Here is a 26,510-nt window from a genome sequence, read left to right as displayed (position 1 = left end):
TGGAATTTCTTTTAGGCTAATTTTTAAATCTCATGTAAAAAAGATTACCTTGCTTTAAAACAATGTTAAACAGTCTTCTTTATTGAGTCCTATTAAATTTATAATAATGTGTCTGACAGTTCTTTTAAGTCTTAGTGGTTCTGATTCTGCTGGGTTGGTCTTATCTGGTCTTTTCTTTAGTTTGTTCACTTGTAAAATTGCAATAATACAGTTAACAACACCAGCTACCTTATGTGATGGTTGTATGAGTTGTGATCATGAATATATTGTTTAATTTAATGTGGCATATAGTAAATGCTCAATGATATGTAACCCATTATCATAATTAAAAAATATATTGCATGACCATTATGAGATGTATAGGAACTACAAATTTTATTGAGAAATGTAGAGTAAAGAAACATAACATAGATGCATAGAAACACAGTGTTAATAATGTTAATTAATAATGTTAATACCATTAACACACAAAATTGTATGTGTTTTATACAATTCAACAAAAATTCAACTAAATATGTTAAATTTGCAAAATTATTATAAACCTCTTGTATGAAAGAACAAAGTAAGTGAGAAAAAGTTTATATTTTTTGTTTCATTTGTTTTTAGTCTTCCTGTTACAATGGTTTTGTCCTGGGGCTACTTCAGTACTCAGAACAAAATGGGATTTCTGGAAGTTGGTTTTTTCCTTTCTCCACACCTACTTAACAGGGACCCTCAAAGAAGGCTTCTGAGCAAAGCCAAGAAAGAATGGTTGAGGAACTTAACCCCATAAACATGATCTCACAACTCCAGATATCTGTCTTTTACTTACAAAGATAGCAGCTTGCAAAAGTACTTTGAATTCCAAGGTGGAAGTGGTCCTTGAAGCTTGTCTCTTGGAGGTGTGATCTGACCTAATTGACTAGGAGTCTTGATCTTCGTAGCACAGTTAAAATTTTCCTCTAGGTTTTAGTAGACATAACATCTTCACCCAATGTCTTTTCTGTCGTCTTAGCCAGTAAACTTATATTCACAAGACTAATCCTAGAGCATTTACTAGGTGTCAGGCCCTGGCTTAAGTGCTGAAAAATAAAAAGCAGTGAACCAAGCAAAGTCTCTGCTTGCTTCAGTAATAATTGTAGGTAATATTTATTGACTATTTATAGTTGTAATGTGCTTGATATATATTGAGTTATTTAATTTTCTCCAAAGTCTACCTGATAGATAGGGTTAACGTTTCTACTTTACATATGAGTGGCTTATATATTTGTTCAGGATTGAAGAAGTTGAGACCTAGAAAGGACCCTAGGATCACAGTGCTCGTAAGAGTTGACCCGAAGACTCAAACTCAGGCAGAGTAATGCAGATAGCTTTCTGTTTTGTAACTGTACCCAAACTTGTAGTTTTGCCAGGGCCTCTCGGCTACAAAATACAAAGGCTGAGCATGGTCCTGTTCTGAGTTGAGGATTAATCTGTAAGTGCTGTGCGGCCCTACTCTTCCTGTCAGATGTTAGCGCACACTGTGGATCTGTAACACATAAAAGTGTTTTTTCCTGTGCTACAAAAGGTCATTGTGATGGAGGTATCTGGGGTAGCTTCATATGTTTAGTTTCTCTTGTTTTTTTTTGCTTTAAATTTATCAGAATTCAAATATACAAGGATTTCTCTAATCATTATGTTACTTAGTTCTTAGTCAAAATAAGTCTGATTGGATTTGTTAGAACCCTTGGGTCCATTAGACCCTAGTAGATTAAGAGGTTACCCTATAGATTCAGCAAAACATTGCTCAGCAGCATGTGTTATCTCTGGCGATTAATTACTGGTAGGGGTGACGTACATCAGATGCCTGATTCTTTCTTTCTGGGTCTCTTAGCAACAGCTCGAAGAAGAAGCAGCTAAGCCTCCTGAGCCTGAGAAGCCTGTGTCCCCTCCTCCCGTGGAGCAGAAACACCGCAGTATTGTCCAAATTATTTATGATGAGAATCGGGTAAGCTCCTGCCATTTCTTACAACACACAGGCCTTTAAAAGCACTTGACTGTGCCTTGTAACATTCTCATTGTGTTCTGTGGTAATGTTAATTGTCTTAAAACCTGATTTCTGTCATAATTTTTAATGTACTTAAACTTTGACTAAAGCTTGATGTTTTTTCCTTATAGACCAAAAAAAAGTTGATTGCTGTGTCTTAAATTAATCTTTCACTTACATACTATATTGCATAAATGTTAATGAGAATATAATTTTATCAACTAAGTCTCTCTCCTATCATATAAAATTGGCAAGCAAGTTTGTAGCACGTAATGCAAAACAAGGCATTATTCTGTAGTTTTTCACTTTATAAGGGACATTTGATGCCAAATACTGATACCATCCTATTAGAGATGGGTCATTGGATATGGAAATAATGTGCATTATCAGCTTTAGAATTGATAGCTGGGCTGTAGTTTGAATCTTAATAAAGTGTGAGGCCAGTGGCTTTTAGGTAGACTTTGCTATTTTAAAACAATTTTTTCTTTCATATTCATAATTAAAAGTATTCATTGATTTAGGGAAGCCAGGCCTCAATTCTGTGAGTAACTTTGTAATGTCAAAGTTAGTTTTGGGCTGGAATCCAGCCCAGAAAGCTAGCAGTTAAATGGAAATTGATTTCACCGTAATATAAAGCAAACTTTCCAACAGAGCTGCTTAACACTGGGCTTCCAGAAGTTCCCAGTCTAAAAAAGAATATGGTTTAAGTACTGCTGCAGAGAATCAGCTTGTGAGCTGAAGATGATTGATCATAAGGTAGAAGTTGAGATTGTTGTTTCAGTTGATTTACTTTGTAGTGAGTGGAGTCATCAGGATCAGTACATTTTACACAGGCAGCCTACAACTTTATAATAGCCTAGGTCCTAAAGGAAATTGGCCTTCAGAAGGGCAACTGTGAATTGTTCCATACACATTTATGAGAATAATCTTAGCCTGAGCTATTCATGTATGTGTGTGTATTAGATAGGTACCTGAAAGTCATCAAATATATAAAACTTAGGATAATGGTAAGTGTCACAGGCAGGTAAAAACATGGCAATTTATATTATTTTCTTGGGTGAGTGCAAAATTAGTCCAATTTATTGAATGGACAGAGCAATCTCATTGAAGATCTATTTGAATATCTATTCAAAAAGGATGAATGGCAGTAAATGAAGTGAGTGACGAGAGCGGCTTTGTCTTTTGACGAAAGGGGCAGTGACTCTGGTCAGGCAGAGATGTGGCCCAAGGTTGACAGGTGCTCCCTTGTTTAAGGAAAGCTGAGAAGATGGAGTTTTATGTGGAATCCCCTGCTTTTTCAAAAATACTCTGCGGAAGAATAAAACACTTTTGTGGACTGATGGGCTTCATGGCCAGTTTATGACCTCAGAGATAAAGTAAATAGGGATTGGAGCTAACAGTGGAAGAGAATCTTGGAAAATAAAATGTTGACTTCTTAGTGTGAGTCAGTTTTCAAAGAAGTTGAATTCAGTGATTTTTTTTTAATTAAAAAAATTTTTTTTAATGTTTATTTATTTTTGACAGAGAGAGACAGAGCATGAGTGGGGGAGGGGCAGAGAGAGAGAGGGAGACACAGTCCGAAGCGGGCGCGCCGGGCTCTGAGCTGCACAGAGCCCGACGCGGGGCTCGAACTCCCAGACCGCGAGATCATGACCTGATCCGAAGTTGGACGCTCGACCAACTGAGCCACCCAGGCGCCCCCAGTGAATATTTTTTAATTGATTGAATTTCTTTTTTTTTTAAATTTTTTTTTTCAACGTTTTTTATTTTTATTTTTGGGACAGAGAGAGACAGTGTGTATATATATATACACTTTCATTACTTTGTGCAGTGTTTCTTGGTGCCCAGCGACAAAGCTGAAAACTTTCAGACCTCTTCTTTCCCCTGTAGCACGTGTGTATTCAGATTCGTTGTGCATTGTCTGAAGAATAGAAGAACGACCAAACTTCTTGAGATCTTGGTATTAGACTCGTGGTGAAGGTTCTTTTTCACTCATAGTAACTGTGGAAATCCTCTTTTTACAAATCTCTTCTTTCTGATTGCCCTGCTACTAGTCTGCAGCCGTGGTGGATTTGGAACAGAGGTTCCTGGAGGGGAAGCCACGAGAGCGCGACTGGGCTCGGAGCCCAGGCTTTCTCACTGCTGCCTCGCCATGCTGCCTTGTGTAAGGCCTTTGCGGCTTTTTTAGCTTTCTTTAATGAATGACCTTATCTGTTTTGACACCGGAGGAAAGGAGAAATGGGTGAAGGCAAGGAGACATTTCTCTCTTGTTCCTTTTGTGGCAGCAGTCTACACTGGGAATTAAGCCTAATGTGGCTTAAGAGATGGGGGCCATTATCTTGTATTAGGCCTCTTTGGTTTCTTTAGAAAGTTAGTGGGAGGGGGGCACCTGGGTGGCTCAGTCGGTTAAGGGTCCAACTTCAGCTCAGGTCATGATCTCATGGTTCGTGGCTTCGAGCCCTGCATTGGGCTGTGTGCTGACAGCTCAAAGCCTGGAGCCTGCTTCAGATTCTGTGTCTCCTTCTTTCTCTCTGCCCCTCCCTTGCTTGCACTCTGTTTTTCTCTCAAAGTTAAATATTTAAAAAAAAAAAAAAAAAAAGTTACTGGGAGGAAGAAAACTACCCAAAAGTGACTGTTTAATTTGAAAATTGGTTTCCTGAGAGAAAAATTGTCTTGCATCATATTTAAACTTTAGACCGAGATTTATTTAGTCTCTAAACAGACTCTTCTCCTGGGCTGTTTTTAACAGTTCAATTTGCTGTTACCCTCCCCAGTTGTAGGATCCAAAATATTTATAAATGCTCTAATTTCAGAATTACAATACATACAGAGAAGGGTATGCATGGAGTATAGTTCTCAGAAACAGCCCGGTTATATTTTGTTTGCGTGACTTGCAAGTTAAAGTGACAACAGATGAAAGAAAGAGATCGAAAGCAGAAAGTATACTCCGTGCCAGCAACCTCTAGTTACCTAGGCCTGTGTCCTGGGAAGTCTCTGTTTCCCTCTCTTGGCCACGCTGTAGGTTTGGTTAACTAACGAGGAGCATCATCCCCTCCTCCTAAATCGTGGTCTCCCTCCTCCTTTGGCAATAGCTTATTTGAGCCCTCATCACTCACACAAATGGTGACTTTTCCTTCCTTCAGTCTTTTTTCTTTCTAACCAGTTCTTCATATTTGAGTCCTCTTACATGATTCTCGAAATAAAACCTTTTGATTATTTCCCACCCTCTGCAGAATAGCCCAGACTTTTTATCAGTGCCAACATGCCTGCCTGCCTGCCTGCCTGCCTGGCCGTTGGCCCGGTCCTCCTTTCTTAAAGCTGTCCTACCAGAATAGCTTTGAAAGTTCCGTTGAAGTGTCAGTACCTTTATCCCAGGATGTTGCCTCTGCCTTCGGGCATCCCAGTGTCTTGTCTTTCTCGTCTGTTGAGTGCGCTCGTGCTTCAAGACCCTGGCTCAAGTATCATTTTCCCTATGAAGATTTTCAGGACCTCTTATCCTCCTCCTTTTTGTTGTTTTCTTGGTACCTAGCAAACACCTGGCATACAGAACGTATCAACATGTTTGAAGAATTAAGTACTTCTGTCTATAGACTTAGACTAAAAATTACAGTATGGAAATGTGAGGGTTTTAAATTAAAATGTTGGTCTGCCAGACTTGATAGGTTAATATGTTCTTAGCAATTAAGCCAACGTGAAGTCAAATATTTAATAAAACTTCGCAAAACTTAAATCTTGGGTTGCAAACATCTTAAATACCAGCTTTTAAAATTAGCTCTGGAAAGGTGAGTGCCAGATAGGATACTAGTATTTGCCAGAATGTCGCTCTGTGTCTTTTGTGTGTGGTTCCACTTGGCCTGCCCGTTCTGGGTATGGACTAACAACACACAGCCCCTTGAGGGAGCGAAGTGAAGGCACTCCTGGCTGGCTCCGTCAGTAGAGTATGCGGCCCTTGATCTCAGGGTTGTGAGTTTGAGCCCCATGTTAGGTGTAGAGATTACTAAAAATAAATTAATAAACTTAAAAAAAAAAAAGCAAATTTAAAAACGGGTGAGTGTTGGGTCTGGAGAAAGTTAGTTGCGGGTGCAAGTAAATTTCCAAGTTTATCATCTATGATGATGTTCTTTGCATGCTATTTAATATATGCCTAAAGCTAATAAATTTGAATTTCGTGATAATTACATTTTGACTTCTTGAGTTAGTTACCTTAGGACAGTGATTTGTTCTCAACTGGAGGCTGTTTTGGTTGTTAGAGCTTGGAGGATAGACAGAGTGCTACTGGCATCTAGTGGGATACTGCTAAATATCCCACAATGCCTAGGCACAGTCCCCAGAACACGCATCTGGCCCAAATAGTGCCAAGATTGACAAATCCTGCCTTAAAACTATCTATAGAAGTACGATCTGCTGTGCAAATTTAATGGAGTTTTATAGTTTTATATTTGACATTATTGATATATTTATTTTTCATCTTAATAACCTTTCAGTTTCCTGGAGTTTGGAAAGTGCATGACACTGTTTTGTGCTTCCTGCACTAGTTGTTTTCACATAACATATATGAAATAAATACTTGATTTTGATTGATAAATGAGATGAAAAGGAGAATGTTTATCTTAAGGAAACGTCTTTCTACTTGGGGAATACTGATGAATATCCATTCCCACTTGTGTGCCCCATCAGAAACCCTGCAGAGTCTCCCAGCAGCAAATACATTGAGGTGAGGGTCTGTGCAGCCGACAGGGAGCCATTGTTAGCAACTGGAATGTGTTGGCTGAGAACCATTGACATGTTTGGTAGTCCTACAGTTCCAGTTTTAACATCTTCAGCATCGAATTTGTTATATTTCATTTGTTCATTCAAGGATGATTTCTATTAGATGGCACATCGGCCTAGATCATTTTACTTTTGAAAGTGGACTGTAAAAAAAATGCATAATTCAAAAAAATATGTAATTCAGCATTTATTTACTACTGAACACTTGCATAATTCAAACCAGTTGTTTCCTCTGTTCAGTTATTACCAAGGTTTTCTTGTAACTAGAATATAAGCTCATAGTAAGCTTTTCTTCCAAGAGATCAATTTGGCTAACACCAGTAAAGACTGGTGACTTTATGGTATTTTATGTTTTAAAATTTTTATTCATGACAGTCCGAGTCGAAGTGTTGAGGGGCTCATTTCTAGTAGTGGATCTGTGTCCCTTCTGCCTAGAACCTTGAGATCTGTTTGCTGTTAAGAACTTAACGAGTCTTCAGGTATTACTTTGAGTACAAATGTGAAGTACTGACTGAATTTTGTGAGGAAGCTATGAAAATGAAAGAGGATATTTCAGCCAATCACGTGACAAGAATGTTTGGAAATATAGAAAAGTTCAACTCTAGAGTAGTCTCAGAGATAAAGTAAATAGGGATTGGAGCTAACAGTGGAAAATACTAAATTGGTAGTGATTTTGCACCCAGGTAATACAATTTTTTTAATTGTATAATATAATGATGTCTTTATCTGTAGAAAAAAGCAGAAGAGGCTCATAAAATATTTGAAGGTCTTGGCCCAAAAGTGGAACTGGTAAGTAAGAGATTTCTTTTTCTTTTTTTTTTAATGTTTGTTTATTTTTGAGAGAGAGAGAGTGAGAGAGCAAGCATGAATGAGGGAAGGGCAGAGAGAGAGGGAGACACAGAATCTGAAGCAGGCTTCAGGCTCTGAACTGTCAGCACAGACGCCAATGTGGGGTTTGAGCTCAAGAACCTCGAGATTATGACCTGAACCGGAGTCGGATGCCTAACCAACTGAGCCCCGCCCCTGGCACCCCAAGAAATTTCTTTTTTCACATTGAGTGTTTTTTTTGTAATTTTTCTTGAGATAAGATGGAATATAGTTTGTCTACTTTGGAATGAGGGGGATGTGGCTGGGCAGTATGTTGAAAATAACGCCATACAAACTTGGTTACCTTTGCAGAAGTATTATCCTGGGCTTTTTTTTTTTTTTTTTTTTTTTTTCTCCCTGAGGAGCCATTTAATCACGCCAGGTAAAGGCAGGAAGAAGTGAGAACAGAAATAGAAAGCTCTTTGGACCATATGTTCTTCTTTGCCTTTGAGATTAAAAATCTGTGAATAAATGTATTTCCTGTGGGCTACAGTGGATTTATAAACATTTTTACAGTAGTCCCATTAATAGGAGATAGGGTAAAGAGAATTGTTCAGGGAACCCGGAAGTCTGGAGGTTTTGGTAGGGCATGTGTTGTGTAGGCCCATGAGTACTTCACCTTGGATTGTGTTAAAATATAAGTTGTTTCTTTGTATTTTCATAGACATGTGTACAACACTTTATATGTAAATATTTGATTTATTTTATAGCCACTCTATAACCAGCCATCAGATACCAAGGTGTATCATGAGAACATCAAGACGTAAGTATTTATCATCTTTGGAGTTCTTCAGTTAAAGACCATATATTCTATAAAGAGATCATTTTTATGTTATCTGCTGACATATTATTATAATATAGTGTAGGTGTGTTTTAGATTTGTGTAATTTGCTGTCGTTTTACTATATGTTATCTTCCTCTGGCTTCTTGGGGGTTGGGGTAACAGCTTTGAGTTTCCGAGGCCAAAAAATGAAATAAATTATTGCATACAACTAGCTGGTTTTATGATCTGCTAGTAAAAAAGGTGAATACTTAACATTGAAATGGCTTACCTTGAGGCTTGAATTTTTTGCCTCCTGTTTTGTCTTTTTTTCAGTGGAGTACCTGCAAGGCGCATGATGAAGTAAGATAATGAAGCTTTTTCATTTAAGACTAGTGATGACACCGTCCCCCACCAAGCCACATCTGCCATTGCAAAGTAGAAGTGCCACGGATCATTTTATCATTATTCAAAATCCTATTCTAGGGAAATCCCTTCCATGACTCTTGCTAATGACGGTATTTGTAGACCCTTCTGCCATTTAATGTCCTGGTGCCTTGGAAGCGCTCTGTCACCTCACGTGGGTGAGGAGACTGCTCCACAATGTAGTTTGCTTAGCCTTGCTCATCCTAGATACCAGGCCTTTCTGGATGCAGATTCTGGAATAAGAGCATAAGTGAAAAGAAAACCTAATTTCTCGATCTGATTGAAGTAAGAGAGGAAGCTAGATAGGTATCTTTTTTTTTTTTTTTAATTATCATACTTTAAGAGAATTGAGGTGAATGATTCTTAGTTTATAACGAAAATGTGATATTTCTACTTTATGTTTTATTAAGAATAATAATCGGAACATTTTAATTATCTGCTAGTACAGTTACTGATGAGCACATTGCTATTTATATATCATCTCTATATTTTTTCTTTTAAAACCTTTCTTACTGAGAGTATGTGCAGTAGTTGACTACTTTGCAGAATTGGTGGCAAATATAATTTGCATGGTAGTATGCATGAAAAAAATTGAAATTTGAATACTTTTAACTTTTGTTAAGTAAGTGGTTTATAATGATAGTCATGTAACTTAGAATTTTTCTGTGAGATGCTACTGTGGTCTTGACCGCCCTTAGAAGTAGGTTTAGGCAAAACTCATAAAATATACCTTGTTTTGAAACTGTTTAGCTGTTTTAACATTTTTTGAAAGAAGAATAGCAGATAAAATCTAGTTGGCTACCGTTAATGATATTTTTCCCCCCCACAAAGCTTCAGTTACGTTTGTGTTCTGTCTTTTCCCCGCTAGTATTAGCTGGAGAGCAGCTCTGTCTGATTTATTTCATGTTGTCTACACTGCCCCACTACAGTGCTTAGCACACTGTCCTGGGATGGGTTACTGACTGGCTGACTTCTTCACTTAAATCCTAGGAAACCTTTTAAATTATGTTTATTGATTGTCATGTGCTTTTGAGTAGCACATAATTAAAATGAGAGCAAACTGAGTTTATGGTAGCACTTCTGTACGTCAGCTTGGGAGATAATCGTTTACTCAGCTGCATGCATCCATATGAATCGTGTGGTACCTCTTCTCTCATCGCCGTCATTTGCTTTGTATGAAATAGCAAATATACCTTTTAATAATTCTTTTCATGTCTTGGCTACTTTCCCATATAGCCAGCTCCTGACTGTCCATGCTAATTTGAGTGGAGCCAGTGTCACTGTTAGTCCCGAGTGGCAGATAATCCAAAAAATTACTTCTACTTGCCTTGGCTTTGTATTTATATTTGAATAATCAGCTTGAAATCCTTTCTGGAAGTAGGTGGGGTATAACTATTTATATTTGAACCTGCATGTCATTGTTTTTGAAGATCGCAATGCTTCACATTTAAAAAGTGTAACTGTTTCATTAAGATGCAAGAGAAGTCTTCCTGTCTTGTGCCGTTGCCCTCCATGACTTCTTAGAGTGGATTATATGTCATTTCTGTGACTGAAGGAAATCTTCTGTGTCAAGCAGAAGTCCCCTCTCTCTTTGTGGGTGTACGTTCTCCTAGAGGGGAGATCAGCACCATACCTGGGGCAGGGAGGTAACTTTAAAAGCTTCTCCTTCTCTTCTACCTCCCCTCCTCTAAGAGCGCACAAAGACGCTTAGATCACCAGAGATCTTAAGAAGAATCAGTAACTGTGTAATTATAACTTGAAAATGTTTGCCTTATACTTGGATGTCATAATTGAAAATGAACTATTTGTATAAAATCTTGCTGTAGAGTGGGAGGAATTTTAGTCAGTTCTAATTATTGCAAAAGTCTTATTTTGCAGGGTGAAAAAATTAAGATTAACTTTGATTACATCAGATATTCCTAAGTGATCTTTGCTTGTTTTTCAGTGTCTCTGAAAAAAAAAAAAAAGTGATGCATTATTAAGTTGTGCTTTTTCTTAATGTCATACAACCATATTTTTCTCTTCTAGAAACCAGGTGATGAGGAAAAAACTCATTTTATTTTTTAAAAGAAGAAATCATGCAAGAAAACAAAGGGTGAGGTCCTATCCTTTAACTGAAATTTGTACAACTTTCCCATTCATGCTCATTTAGGCATTTGCTTTCCCTTTATTAGTGAGAGTGGCTCTTGATTATATTTGAGAGAAGGTGCTGATGTAGAAAGTAACTGGGTAGAACTTAAATACAAATGTAATCCTAGCAACAATTGACATTTAATGTCATTATCAAATTAATTTCTTTGGCCATCCGTGTCTAGCATTTTCATCTAGTCAAAATAAAGAAAATGGTGAGTAGTTAAAAAAGAATATGAGAGAACTAGGATGTTCTGCATTTAGTCTCTTAAACCCTCAAACAAATGTGGGTAAGTTACGGTCATGCTAAGTAGACATTACTGTTCTTCTTACTAGGAACCGGGTCAGCTAAAGTTCAGCTTTTTGAAATTCAGATACTTTTTCATATTTATCATATGACTCGCAGTCCAGAAGTTTGGTGGTTATGATCTTCATGGAAATGAAGTTACAGAAAATACAATGCCAGAATACCACTTTTCGCAATGTGTTCGTACTCAATTTAGGCACACTTGATTCGTTGAAATTCAGTTGCTTAGCAAATAGATGATGTCCTTTAATTCACATCAGAAATGAACTGTGTACCCTATATTTAATGACATGACAGTTTAATGAATTGTAAAGCTCAAGAGTCAGCAGCTTTTACTTGATCTATAACTTCTAATGAAATTTGTCAGTCTGGTCCTTCAGATACTATCTGAAATTACTGGGGTTTTTTTTTTGGTGGGGGGCAAAATCATATAAATATTAACTAAGAAATTAGCTAAAGTATGTTTTTCCTCCCAGTAATTTTGTTGTAATTATGGTAATTGCTAAATTCGCTGTCTGGTGATACAAACATAGAAGCATAGGCTTTGTTTTTTCGGACTTCACAGACTATGTAGTTATAACGTTTCTGTGTGCACTGATTTGTTTAATAAATATCTGTTGGCTGTTTACTCTGTGCCATGTATTATTCTACAGAGGTGAGCAAGATAGCCATATGGCTTTAATCCTTAGGGAGCCTGCGGTATAACTGGGGGGCAGACAAGTCAGCAGGGAATTACAGTATGTGATCGCACTGTGGTACAGGACATACAGAGGACTGTGGGACCGTGTACGAATGGCAGCTGATTCGCCATGTGCGAATCATAAAGGGGAGTTGCAGGAAAACCAGAAACCCTGGAAATTTGAACAGGCCCAGGGAGCAGCTTACGTGAAGGTCTGGGAGGTGGAGGGAGTGGGGCAGGTTCAGGCTGAGCTGCATGGCCCCTGAGGCCAACCTAAGAGACTTTGGGTTAGACCCCAAGGGCATCTTTGCAGTGTTTGAACTCAGGAAGTGACATGTCCAGGTTTGTATTCTAAGAATTGGCATCTGGCTACACCATTAGAACGCATGAGAGACTTTGAGGAGGCTCTTACTTTGATGTAGGTGAAGGATGATGTTGGCCTGGACTGAGGAGCCAGCGGGAGACATGGAGAAAGTGTGAGGGACACACAAGACGTACAGGAGTTGGAAAGAACGATCGGGAAGTGTGTGGAGGTGGCGTGGAGTGTGAGGAGGGTAATATTCTCCTCTCTGGTGCCACTTTCTTGAGATGACCAGTGTTCATGGTTTTTCATGAGTCCTTCTACACTTTTTTCTATCTGTGTGTTGACGTGTTCACAGTTCTGTGCTAATAATGGAGACTTCTTGCTTCTTGGTTTAAAAAAATGAGATCATACATCACTCGTTTCTCTAAAAGGATTGGTTCTTGATTTCATGTAGTTCACTGCATTTGTTTTTATCATAAAGTACAACCAATTCCTGCCTTTTCCAGACTATCAAAAATGTGAATTAGATACCATTATTTATGGTAACAAAAACCTTCAAGTAACCAAAACCTCCAGCAGCAGAGGAAGGGTTAAAGTGTGAGTGTTTTCTGTGACAGATTGGAAGGAAAGCACCAGAATGTTAATATGATTGCTGTTGGGTGATTGAGATTATGAACTATTTGCATGTTTCTGTTATTAATTTTCCATTTTTGTTGACAATGAAGACCTACCTACATTGTTATCGGGAAAATAATAAAAGTAGCTGATCAGCTGCCAGTAGTAGCTCATTAATTAATTAATTTGTTTTAGTCTTAACATTAACTAAAAAAAACAAAACAAAAAAATCAGCCAAAATGTGCTCTATATGCTGACCTTCATAGGAAACAGAGCTCTTTTCTCTCTCCTCTTTCAGATCAAGGACAGCTTTTCATTCACAGTTGAGTCCTAGGCCAAATGTACTCCTGACTTAGCCTTAAGAAGTAGCATTTACTTTAAAGTATTAGGTTTGTCAGGATGACAGAGTTTAGTTTAATTATTAATTTGCTACGGGTATTTAATAGGAACAAAAAATCTGCCAACGTTATGATCAGCTCATGGAGGCATGGGAGAAAAAAGTGGACAGAATAGAAAATAATCCCCGGAGAAAAGCTAAAGAAAGCAAAACAAGGGAGTACTATGAAAAGCAGTTTCCAGAAATTCGAAAACAAAGAGAACAACAAGAAAGGTTTCAGCGGTAAGTAGTTTGATGGGTAGTGCCTGTGCTCTTCTCCTGGCTAATAGCTAGGCTCTTCCTCTCCGAAAGAGTTACTCTTGTGCTCTTTCTCAGTGTTAATGGTTACCTGAATCTGCTCTTAAGAAAGTTCAGAAAGAACTTTCATTTTGAATATAAAACTTCATTATCAGCTTGCAAAGATTATGTCTTGGTGAATTTAATATTAATTTTTTATATTTAGTGATGCTGTTCAATCTAAATTTAAATGAATATCTTGAAATTAATTCTTCTGTTCTTTTTTTGAAAAAAATTTTTTTAACATTTATTCATTTTTTGAGACAGCGACAGAGTGTGAGTGGGGGAGGAGCAGGGAGAGAGGGAGACACAGAATCCGAAGCAGGCTCAAGGCTGCAAGCTGTCAGCACAGAGCCCAATGTGGGGCTTGAACCCACAAACCGTGAGATCATGGCCTGAGCTGAAGTCGGCCGCTTAACTGACCGAGCCACCCAGGCACCCCAATTCTTCTGTTCTTGAAGATACCCATTCCTTTAGAACTGATAGTTAAAAAGAGTAGACTTACACATTTCTTTGTCCTTCGTTATCTAATAATATGACCAAACAGTATTTAGATCGATTGCTAATTAAGAAATTCTTTGGTATTGGTAGATAGTTTCTGATTTGTTTTTACTTGGAGAACAAGTATTTTGCAAAAGTAAATGCTTTAGATTTCTTCTCCACTGTCTCTTGTAAGAGTATATGTAAGCCTTAATTCTTTTCATCATGATAAAAGCTTTTGTGAGGGACGATGGTTGTTATCCTTCCCCTTTAAAAAATATTTAATGTATTTTTCAAAGTCTGCTGTCTACTCTGGAAGGCAAAGATTACTATTTGAAATGGAAATGTCACCATTACCTGTGGTTTTCTAGAATCTTCCCATAAGTGGTTCTGCCATTTGAACTTGGACATGTAACCTTTAAATCTTAATCTCAGGCGTAGCTGGGTGGCTTGGTTGGTTAAGCATCTGACTCTTGACTTCAGCTCAGGTCCCCATCTCACAGTTTGTGAGTTCGAGCCCTGCATTGGGCTCTGTGCTGTCAGTGTAGAGCCTGCTTGGGATTCTGTCTCCCTCTCTCTCTGCCCCTCCCCTGCTTGCTGTCTATTTCTCTCTTTCAAAAAAACAAAAACCAAAACCAAAAACATTAAAAACAAAAAAAATTTTTTAAAATCTTAATCTCAACATTTAAATCGTTCTTCTATAGAGTTCTAATCTTCAAGCATATTACTTAAAAGAGTGGCTCAATAGCATTTCTTCTCTGACTTCTAGTCAGGTAAAAAAGTCCCATTCAGTAGAGTAATGTATATAAAAGTAACTTAATTGATGTCTTCTTTATGGAATGCCTTTAAATATATTTATAATTTCTTTCTCGTATTTAGAGTTGGGCAGAGGGGAGCTGGTCTTTCAGCCACGATTGCTAGGAGCGAGCATGAGATTTCTGAAATTATTGATGGGCTCTCTGAGCAGGAGGTAAGACAATTAATTTAATTTTTATTTCATTGATTATTCAGACATTTTAGCCTCCTATGCCAGGAACTAGGGGTTTATTTGTACATCAGTGAGGGAACATTTATAGAGCTTGGACTGTTCCAAAGACTGGCCGACCACTGAAGGTTTTAAACCAATGCAATTGTGTTGGCATTGTACACAGGTGGTTTTGGCGGCAGGGAGGCTTGGAAAGAGGCGAGGAGGCTGTTCAGATAAATAAGAGCCTGAATCAGGGCAACAGTGGCAGGGATGTATCGGAGCAGACTGACAGGAGAGATTCATCGGAGGTGGAATGGGCAGGGTAAGGTGGATTGAGAAAGAAGAGAAGTGGAAAGTGACTCCCCAGTTTCTAGGTTAGAGGATTGAGCTGGTGGTGCCATTTTCTAAAAGAACAAAGGAGCATGTATTTTGCGGGTATTTGTATGTTGAGTTGTGGACCTGAGGTGTGGGTGGATTCTCCAAAGTGTGCTCTCTAGCCATGGGAGCCTGGGAGAGAGATTTGATATGGATCAATAAATCAGTGCTGAATAAGAAGAAATTTCAGTCCCTAACATGAGTCTTCTTAGCTGTTGTTCAAGGTTGGTCTCTAAAGTTTGTCTCTAAAGGTTGGTCCAAAAGCCACCTCTTGTTTATTTAGTTTTTCTGGTTTTGATTTTATATACTGTTGTTTTTTTTTTTATAAACCTCATCTGTGGTATCAACTATGCTTCAATTAAACACACACACACACACACACACACACACACCCACATCCACCCACCCACCACCACCAGAAAACCTCATGTCGAAATTCTGAAGGTCTTGCTTATTAGAATGTGGTGGTCTCCTTAAGTAATGATCAAAGACAATGATTCAGTTGCTATATATTTCAAAATTTGTGGTCATAATCCCTGCAATGATGACTAAATCTGTGTTAAATTTCGTTGCTTGCTTTTTGACTGATTTCAGTAGGGCACATCTGGAAGCATCCAAAACTAGTAACCACCTGAAGTGACTTCAAGCTAATGTGTCTGCCCCAAGCTGTTCTTTGGTCTTCAGATTGATTGAGAGTACCCCACAAAATTAGACACTTTGTAAGGACTGAGTGTAAGGCGGTATCCACTTCTGTAAGGAAGAGTTTTAGGGAAAAACAAAACCTAGCTTTGTGTTGGGGTCAATACCTGTAATTTTGTTTAAAGGTCTTTCATAGAAATTTATGCTTATGAACTCAGGAAATTAAACTTCGGGAAAAACTAATTGTATAGATGTAACAAAGTTTTAGTTGAAATTCTAAGGATAATGGTCTTCAGCTTTCAGTGGAGAGATTATGTAAAGTTAGCAAGGAGTATTATATACGTGAGTTTAATTTAAAATCAATGCCCTTAGGATTTTGGTGCCTGTTTGCTTTTTTTTTTCTATTTATTGGTCTCTAAAATGACATTAAGATTCTTAAAAATAAGACTGTTAATGTAATTAAGTGTTTCTTAAGATCATTATTTCACTGAATTTAACATTACTTATTTAGGTCGAAAATTTTATTATTTGGAGTGTCTGTGTGGCTTAGTTGGTCAAGCGTCTTAGTCTTTTTTTCCTTTTTTTTTTTTTTTAATTTTTTTTTTTCAACGTTAATTTATTTTTTTTTTGGGACACAGAGAGACAGAGCATGAACGGGGGAGGGGCAGAGAGAGAGGGAGACACAGAATCGGAAACAGGCTCCAGGCTCTGAGCCATCAGCCCAGAGCCTGACGCGGGACTCGAACTCACGGACTGCGAGATCGTGACCTGGCTGAAGTTGGACGTTTAACCGACTGCGCCACCCAGGCGCCCCTTTTTTTCCTTTTTTAAATGTTTATTTATTTATTTTGAGAGAGGTAGTGCACAAGTGGGTGAGGGGCAGAGAGAGAGAGAGAGAGAGAGAGAGAGAGAGAGAGAGAGAGAATCCCAAGCAGGCTCTGCACTGTTGGTGTAGAGCCCAGCATGGGACTCCATCTCAGGAACCGTGAGATCATGACCTGAGCCGAAATTGAGAGTCAGATGATTAATCGACTGAGCCACCCAGGTGCTCCTCTGCATCGGACTCTTGGTCTCAGGGTCGTGAGTTCAAGACCTGTGTTGGGCTCCTCACTAGATGTGAAGCCTACTTAAAAAAATAAAAGAAATAAAAATTTATTACTTGAAGTATCTACTTCTTTTAAGTAAAAATCTCTTCTCAAATTGTAGTAGTGGGATATAAAAAAAAATAACATGTATCACCTCTGTCCCTATAATTCATTTAATGAGCTTTTTTTTTTTAGTGTTTATTTTTGAGAGAGAGAGAGACAGACAGACAGACAGAGCACAAGCAAGGGAGGGGCAGAGAGAGAGGGAGACACAGAATTGGAAGCAGGCTCCAGGCCCTGAGCTGTCAACACAGAGCCTGATACGGGGCTCGAACTCACAAACCGTGAGATCATTACCTGAGCTGTAGTCGGACACTTAACAGACTGAGCCACCCAGGCGCCCATTTAATGAGTGCTTATTAGATATATGAGTAATTACTATATGTTAGATGTTATGGTACACACTGCCATTGACATTAAATTACATATGTGGTTTTTCTGGCTTCTATTATGATAGCTGGTCTATAGCCCTCTTTAAATTTTATTCTACATAAATTATGTTTATTTTTTGTTGTTGGTTTTTTTTTTTTTTTCAGAATAATGAGAAACAAATGCGGCAACTCTCTGTGATCCCACCTATGATGTTTGATGCAGAACAGAGACGAGTCAAATTCATCAACATGAATGGACTTATGGAAGATCCTATGAAAGTTTATAAAGATAGGCAGTTTATGAATGTTTGGACTGACCACGAGAAGGAGATCTTTAAGGACAAGTAATTTAAGCTTTAAATTGTTTTCTAATAGAAGCTCACATAAATTCGTGAAAAATATTTGGCATTCACTTGTAAATTGAACTGTTTCTCCACAAACTTGGCCCCCCTTTGACATTTGAATGCATCCTGTGGAAAGTAGAGAGTGTAGATTTGATATGATTTTCCCATAGGTTTGTAGATGGGAACAAAGTTAACAGGTGAGAGCTGAACTGGGGTTGCAGAGTCATGTTAAGTGTGGTACCCAAGCTTGGGTGGTGTCTGAGTCACCTGGGGGTGCTTTTCAAAAGTCCAGATGTCTGTGCTGTACCATAGACCAATCCAGTTAGTTCCTGATGGATGGTGCCCAGGAATCCGTGCCCTTAAAACACTCTAGTGAGTCTGCTGTTGTTCCTCAAGTTGGCAGTTAGGGATCCGTGGGAAACAGTCTGTGCTAATATTTCTGTTCCCGAGGTCCCCCCCACCCCGCCTCTTTTGAAGTTGTTAAAATGTTTGTGTGTATGGGTGTATGTGTTGTTTTTTTCTCTTTTTTTCACTCAGGTTTATCCAGCATCCAAAAAACTTTGGACTAATTGCATCCTACTTGGAAAGGAAGGTAAGAAATGGTTTGCATTGAGAATGTTTATAGGTTTGTGATGGTTGCTACTTTGAAGTTTTGTGCTCTAATATACAGAAGTATTTAAATAGATTTTTAGAAAGATTCTCATGTGACTAGTATAGTGATATTTAGAATCATGTAACAAATCTTAAGCACAGAACATAGTCTGATTTTCATGGTTAATGGAAAACAACCTGATACTGGATTTTCCTAGAAACACATAGACTACAGTGCGTTTTAAACCTTACTGAAGTTCTGATTAAAATAACAGAATCCTGATTTTCCTTGAAAAATTTTCCCACAAAGGATGGGATGTAGTGTCTTTGACAAAATATTTAAAGAGACATTTTGAATATTTACATGTCTGCAGTAAGAGAATTTAGTTTCTCCTTAATAAGGAAGTGCTTGAATGTTTCTGATAGCTTCTGATATCTTTTATGTAATTTGGATTAGGACAACTGGAATTGTCCTTTAAAATATAAAGATAATGAATGTGTTTTTAGAGCCTAGATATGCCTTAAAATGCTAGCCATATGTTTCTCCTTAATTTATACCTTGAGAATATCAGAGATTTCCCTTGAAAGTGTTACTTGATTTTTTAAAAAAGTTTATTCCTTTGGCTCTTCAAAATATTTTTTTCCTTATAGAGTGTTCCTGATTGTGTTTTATATTACTACTTAACCAAGAAAAATGAGAATTATAAAGCCCTAGTAAGAAGGAATTATGGGAAACGCAGAGGAAGAAACCAGGTGCGTTTCATTATTGTATCGAAGGTGTTTCGGGCTTGGTAGAGATACGGAGATGAAAAATGTTATAACCGGAGCCTTGTACTTACAACATGTATTGTAGGGATTGACATTTCATTAAATAATTAGGATGTTATGAACATGTTATTATTTTGAAATTAATACATATTTAATGCATTACGCCATCTACCTTGAATGTACTGGAAAGTTTCTAGTTTGATAAGATTAATGAGAAAAATTTTATACTTCTATATGATCTATATTGTGCCTGTCAGTGGTAACAGTGATAATGTGAATATGGGCCCCATGACACCTCATTTAATAATACCATTTTTCTCAGTCCTTTTGTCTGTGAAGGGGGCAGGTAGAATATGGGAGAAGTACAGAGAAATATAACGTGGTAATTAGCGGAGAAGATAGTTTACTGGAATACCGGGGACCTGACTTTGTTTCAGATTAACTTCATTTTTGGAGTTCAGATAGTTTACGTTAAAAAACACTTGATCTTAAAAGATAGTTTTTAATACAGCGCAGCGTATGTTTTCACAGTTGGAATTCAGTCCTTCAGAAACTTTTCTCCAAAATAACAGATCAGCAGCTGTCACAGCTCACGTGTGCGTTACCAGCGTGGCTGCTGGGACCGTGTGGTCGCCCTTGCTCTCCGCACCCAGTTTCATCTCGCACGACAGCCGCTGACTGCTGATTAGTGTTCCTAAAGCTCTCCCGGTTTCCCCACACAGCCACCCTTTCTTTCCTTAGCCACCCTGCTTACCAGATACAGATTGACACGGTTCTCTCATTATCCGTAGCCATAACCTTTTGTGTTTTCTGGTCATTGTTTCCTACAGAATACCACTACCTCGCAGGACAGGATGTGATTACATATCCTTCGGGAACAGTATTTCTTGGTCAGTAAAAGTACAGGGAGTGTTTCACGAGTCGACTGCGTGAAATGCTGCCAGAGGTTGAGTGAGCTGAGGTGTCCTAAGTGTGCATTTTCAGTGGGTTGGTGAGGGGGCCGGAAATAAGACGGTAGGGAGGGGAAGGGAGTGTGGGAGGTGAGCAGGTGGCAGCGTGCAGGTGTGCCCCGTCTGTAAGATTTGCTTATGAAGGGGAACAGAGAAATGGGTGATGAGGATCGAAAGGGAGGAAAGAGCGGCCTTGTACGCTGATGCGGCTGGTACTGTGGACGCAGAGAGAGGGACGGTCGTGGGGCTCCACCAAGAGTCGCTACCTGACGGGGAGCAAACTCAATGTTGGCATTGAGGCGGGAAATGCTGTTCTCCTAAAAGGCACCAGGGCTTCCCACAGAGAAAGTGGAATCAAACAAATTAGCTAGAGATGCTAGAGCCCATCTGCATTTTAAACAAGTTTCAGCTACAAATTTTTAACAAGAGAGACACAGAATCCAAAGTGGGCTCCGGGCTCCGAGCCGTCAGCACAGCGCCCGACGCGGGGCTTGAACTCATGAACCGTGAGATCATGACCTGAGCTGAAGTCAGATGCTTAACTGACTGAGCCACCCAGGCTCCCTCCAGCTACAAATTTTTAACAATAGCTTTGTTCCTTCTTATCAACGATTGTTTGTAACTTGAATTGAATTGTTAGAAGTTATGTATTTCATATTTTTTATAAATTGTGTCAATTTTTCAATCCCAGAGAATGTAAGGGGATAATTTGATATTTATCATATGTTACCTTTGCAGCGTTAGCAGTCTGTTGCTTCTGTTGATAGAGGAGAAAGCTCTAGTAGGAAATTCTGTGTGACGAGAATGTCTCTGTTACCCTGAAGCATTTGTTTTCCATCCTAAAGTTACCTGGTACGCCATCTCACTGCTGTCCGTGGCACACTTATGCTTGTTATGTTCCAGCCATAATAGCGTTTTCTCTGCACATTCTTGTTCTGTGTGCTCACACCTCTAGCGTGTCCCAGAACGCATTTACAGAACTGAAATTGTCCATATGTGCCCTCACCTTGACCCCAGCTAGGCCCAGTTTGGGGTTGGTCAGCCTTTCCATCAGTCTTTTCCCTCCTTTTGGGTTATTACCGTAAAGATTTTTCTTCTAGTTTTATATTTTTCTGGTTGTTTCACTGGGAATTTGGGAGAGGAGAGTGTTGAATGATGGAAACATAGCACCATCTCAGACCAGAAGAATCTTATTTCTGTTTCTTTATTGCTTGTGTACTTCATTCTGTTTGTGTCAGAATAGATGGACAGGTTTCCAAAATTAGGTGGTGTTAGTTTAAGGGCTCGTGTTTGTAGAAATGGATGACATTACAGCTGATACCAAAGAAAGGAGGAGGCATTGGACTTTTGAGCAGAAGACTAGTATCAGATTTTAGTAGTGGCAGGATCATTCTGGCTGCTCTGTTGAGACTAGATTGTAAGGGAGGCTGGGGCAGAAGCAGGGAGACCAGCCAGGAGGTTATATTAATCCTCCCAGTGGCTTGGACTAGACTCTAGTGAGGGAGGTAGGGAGAACTGGTCAATTTCTGGATGTATTTATGAAGGTGAGGTAAACAGGTTTTGCTGATGGATTGATCGTGGGGATTTGAGGACAGTTATCAAAGGTAGCCCAAGATTTGGTTTGTGGGGTTGCCATTTACTGCATAGGCCTCACTGAAGGAGTGGCAGATTTGGGGGGAAGAATTAGGACATGCCGAATATCAGATACGTATTAGATGTCTAAGTGGAGGTGCGAGGTGGGCAGTTAGATGTAGAAGTCTGGAGTTTAGGAAACAGATCTGGGTTGGGAATGTATATAATTTGCTGTATAGAACAAAGTTTAGAAAGACTTTTTTTTAAAAAAAAAGAATCTAGGGGCGCCTGGGTGGCGCAGTCGGTTAAGCGTCCGACTTCAGCCAGGTCACGATCTCGCGGTCCGTGAGTTCGAGCCCCGCGTCGGGCTCTGGGCTGATGGCTCAGAGCCTGGAGCCGGTTTCCGATTCTGTGTCTCCCTCTCTCTCTGCCCCTCCCCCGTTCATGCTCTGTCTCTCTCTGTCCCAAAAATAAATAAACGTTGAAAAAAAAATTAAAAAAAATAAAATAAAATAAAAAAAGAATCTAGTTACAAGTTAAGAATTTTTTTTTTAATTTTTATTTATTTTTATTTTTCTTCAACGTTTGTTTATTTTTGGGACAGAGAGAGACAGAGCATGAACGGGGTAGGGGCAGAGAGAGAGGGAGACACAGAATCGGAAACAGGCTCCAGGCTCTGAGCCATCAGCCCAGAGCCCGACGCGGGGCTCGAACTCCCGGACCGCGAGATCGTGACCTGGCTGAAGTCGGACGCTTAACCGACTGCGCCACCCCGGCGCCCCCAGTTAAGAATTTTTAAATTGTGGTGTCTTGATTTTACCTTGGTAGGTAACAGGGATCCAACTAATTTGAGAATCACTTTACTGCTCTATTATCCAATCAAGTTTGAATCAGTAGGAATTACTGTAGGTAATCCCAGAGCGCTTAGGGCAAATTTATTTCAAGACTCTGTAGATTTCTGTTGAAGTTTATACCTGATCCTTTCAGTTTTTACTTGGTTGCTTTTCCTACCCCCCTCCCCAACCCCCCCCCCCCCCAAACCTCTTACCTAAAGGAGGTATTATTGACTGAGAGATTCCAAGTTTGCGAGGTTTGATTTTTAACCTGCTATCGCTGTATGGAACCTTGCATATTATTTAGTCTGAAAATGAGTTTAATCTTAGAATCCTAGAGAAACGAGACAGATAATCGTATTTTTGTTAGACTTGTGTTCAGAGATTATTATTGGCAAAAGTCTTAACTCAAAAATCCGTTAGCTACTGCTTAAACCGTTTCACCGTTCAACTTCCTGGCATCCCATGATGGGAGCGAGTGTGGTTCTTCATAAATTTTAGTTGAAGCAATGAATACTTATCAAAGATTAGAAGCCAAAAGCCACTCATCAAGTGTTACTATTTGGGGTCTAGATTTATAAATAACATGCCAGGCAGTAATTTGATTCTATGTGTAACATTTTTGTTAGAACTAAGAATTTCTTCTTACTTTCCAGCATAAACTCCCATCTAAATAAGTCTGTCACTGTGCAGCTAGAATTACTGTGGTACCTGCTTGTGACCTACAATAAAGCAAGTCATTGTTTGGAAACTGCATTCATTTCCAAATACTTGATTACCTTTCACAAGAATTTGTTCTCTTCCTTCCTTCTGACAACATCTTCCTCTTTAAATATGTCAGCATGTTTTTAGCCCCCAAAGGTATTGAGCAAGCATATACTTATGTAAATGTAGTAATTTTTGAAGTTGGGAGCATTTCTTTTTTTAAAAATTTTTTTTTTTTTTTCAACGTTTATTTATTTTTGGGACAGAGAGAGACAGAGCATGAACGGGGGAGGGGCAGAGAGAGAGGGAGACACAGAATCGGAAACAGGCTCCAGGCTCTGAGCCATCAGCCCAGAGCCCGACGCGGGGCTCGAACTCACGGACCGCGAGATCGTGACCTGGCTGAAGTCGGACGCTTAACCAACTGCGCCACCCAGGCGCCCCAGAAGTTGGGAGCATTTCTGACTAAATTGTTAGATAGACAATGGTTAGACCGTTTTAGGCAAGTACAAAAAGTTGAGAATAAAAAAATAAAAAAAATAAAAAGTTGGGTATGATGGAAAGAGCTTTGCCTCTGTGTGACCTCCGTATCTATCTAACCCTAGACATGTCCTTTCATTTGTTGACCCTTGGTTTCTCATCGGTGAGAGAGGGAGCAGACTTCCCTTGCAGGGTTAACGTGAGAACTAGGTATGTTATGTGTGTGAAGTCCCTAGAGTGTAGTATCAGGCACAAAGGGAGTGCCCAATAAATGGTAGCGACTAGTACATTTGTAGCCTTCACAGAGGGGTTTTCTGATGGTTGACAGCTTTTACTCTTGAGGAACGTAGTCTCAAATTCTCAAGTGGCTTAACGGCATTAGTTTTTTAATATATATTTTAATGAGATAATTTCTGTTTACTGCCTGAACTGCTTAAAAAATTCAGTGGCTAAGGTAGGACTTCATTCTTTTTGTTTCTTGTGTCTTTCTGGTTGACTATAAGCTTGTTCTTTCAAAGGTAGTCATTTCATTTCTTGGCAACTCCTGTCATCCACCGAGTGGGAATTCGCTTATCTGTTTTCTAAAGACTCGAGCATGTGAGCAGATATACATAGAGTATCTATAAGTGTTAGGTATTCAATTAGATATAGTAGAAACACATCTCAGCATAAACTGTCTTGTTGAAACTCTGTTGAAACTGACCTTGGTCTTCATTTATCATAATTATGAAATACATAAAACTTTGGTGTTTTCATTTGGATTTTCATTTTGTTTCATAATGTACCCTCACACGTGTAGTGCATAGTTTGTCGTTCACCAGAAATGCTTCATGTCGTGAGATCCTCCCTAACAGAATGAAACCTCTTTCTATTTATTGACTATGAAGTGTTGGGCTTAAGGAGGGAGAAGAAACCCGGGCAGGAAGCTAATGGGAATGCCTCTATTAGGGGACCTTGTGACAAATTTCCCTTTGAAACCATGGCCTCCTACTCCAGCCAACCTGCTGAAGGTTTTGAGGGATGTAACCTGTAACCTCCATCCCAGACCATGGGGACTGACACTTCTCTTGGCAGATTTGCCTGAAACAAAAGCAATTCCAATCACTTCTTGTTAAAATCAGAGGTTATTCCTTACTTTCTTTAATGCGATTGGTGGTCATTACGGTGGGTCTCGATGCCTGTCACCCAGAGGGAAATGCCGACTGTACCCTCTGGCCTCCCTGCTCTCCCTCTCCACCCACTCCTGCCCAGTTCATGGGGATTCTCCCTTGATGGAGGTTCTGCTCTGGAGGTGTCACACACCTTCACAGACTGTTCAGCGACTCCATGAACTTCTTTGGATCATGTCCACGCCTTCTGCAGAATTGGGGATTGTGCTTCAAAAGAGATCCTGCCCTCATCTTCCCATTGACTGGTGGAAGCAGGTGCTACCTTGCTTCTCAGTCCCTGGCACTAGGGAAGGGGGGGGGGGCAAAGTCAGCTGTTGGCTGGATTCCAGACAGTAGGGAATGTGTGGGATTGCTTGCTTTTTTCAAAACTCTGGTTGGCATTAGAAATAGAAAAGTATTAGGGAAATAAATTATATGTTCATCAAATCTGACAGAATAGGGAACCTCTTTACTTATCTTCTGCTGAGTTGATAGCTCCCTGTCATTTCTTAGGGCCATAAACCATTTTCTGGATTATATAGCCCACTTGCAAAGGGCCAAGTTTATTGTCAGTATGCCATCTTGTTTGTTCAGAATGCCATATTTGTGGCAGGCAGGTGGCTTGAGGTTATTAGCGTTTGAAACCAGTCTTGACACCTCTGTGGCATGCTAGGGAGTCCGTCACCTTAAAGTGAATAAAACATTCCCAGTTGTAAAGCAGACCTTGTCATGGTTGGAAAGTGTACATAGGAAAATCTTCCTCATATCTTAGTATTTCCTAATAATAATAAATACTCAGAAGAAAAGGAAACTGGTACTTACCAGGGTGAGAAATCAGGAAAGTCAGATAAAGCAAGTGAAGGATCCATGATATTGAAATGATTTAGTGAGGGGTCATAATGGAAAAGTAGATAATTTCTTCCTGATGGACTGTGACATTTCATAGAACAAAGGGATCAAAGGTCATGATGAGGACAAATAGGATCAACAACAATGAAAAGGTGGGATGGGTGGGGCACAAGTGATTGTTACAGAGGACATTTTCTGATTTCAGGATTGTGGAGGTAAAGCAGTACCCACTGATGATGGCAATTGTGACTTCACCATTGGGGAGTTTAATGGGCGTGACCTGAAAGTGTTTCTTTAAGTTTTATTTACTTATTTTTAAGAGAGACAGAGACAACGTGAGTAGGGGAGAGGCAGAGAGAGAGGGAGAGAGAGAATCCCAAGCAGGATCCACGTTGCCAGCACAGAGCCCAGTGGGGGCTTGAACCCATGAAACCGTGAGATCATGACCTGAGCCGAAACCAAGATTCAGACGCTTAACTGACTGACTCACCCAGGTGGCCCGAAAGTATTTCAGTTGTAGGATATTTTGTTGCTAGAAAAGGCGTTGTTAGGCATTTTGAAGTCGGAAGAATAATGGCAAGGCATAATGAGCCATGTGATAAAATCATTTATTTGTCCTTGGGAATATTTGAGAAGTCAGCCCATAACACCAAAAGAAACAAAAGGCATTATAGGTAGATTTCTGAAATTTGAAAAAGGAAGCAATTTTTGAAATACCAGAGTTCATCAATGTTCTGGAAGTGGCATTTGGGAGCAA

At 39.3% G+C, this 26,510-nt stretch overlaps 1 protein-coding gene across 14 annotated transcripts in view; it reads left to right on the top strand.

The window, feature by feature from the left end:
* NCOR1 (nuclear receptor corepressor 1) overlaps window positions 1-26,510 on the top strand; it is a 160,179-nt gene that overhangs the window by 55,907 nt on the left and 77,762 nt on the right. For 9 of the 14 annotated variants that reach the window (XM_047089996.1, XM_047090004.1, XM_047089995.1 and 6 more), the window contains exons 6-15: window positions 1,853-1,966; window positions 7,508-7,564; window positions 8,353-8,405; window positions 8,739-8,765; window positions 10,857-10,923; window positions 13,310-13,482; window positions 14,896-14,986; window positions 17,679-17,857; window positions 18,395-18,449; window positions 19,100-19,201. In XM_047089996.1, coding sequence (XP_046945952.1) covers window positions 1,853-1,966; window positions 7,508-7,564; window positions 8,353-8,405; window positions 8,739-8,765; window positions 10,857-10,923; window positions 13,310-13,482; window positions 14,896-14,986; window positions 17,679-17,857; window positions 18,395-18,449; window positions 19,100-19,201 — 918 coding nt within the window. The remainder of the gene's footprint in view (window positions 1-1,852; window positions 1,967-7,507; window positions 7,565-8,352; window positions 8,406-8,738; window positions 8,766-10,856; window positions 10,924-13,309; window positions 13,483-14,895; window positions 14,987-17,678; window positions 17,858-18,394; window positions 18,450-19,099; window positions 19,202-26,510) is intronic. The other 5 variants (XM_047090006.1, XM_047090005.1, XM_047090008.1 and 2 more) reach the window with 1 other exon arrangement.

The sequence above is a fragment of the Lynx rufus genome, unplaced genomic scaffold (assembly GCF_022079265.1).
Source record: "Lynx rufus isolate CCGP_SWC_20201006 ecotype Redwood Valley unplaced genomic scaffold, mLynRuf1.p SCAF_28, whole genome shotgun sequence".
Classification (NCBI taxonomy): Eukaryota; Metazoa; Chordata; class Mammalia; order Carnivora; family Felidae; genus Lynx; species Lynx rufus.
This window is presented reverse-complemented; position numbering and strand designations above follow the sequence as displayed.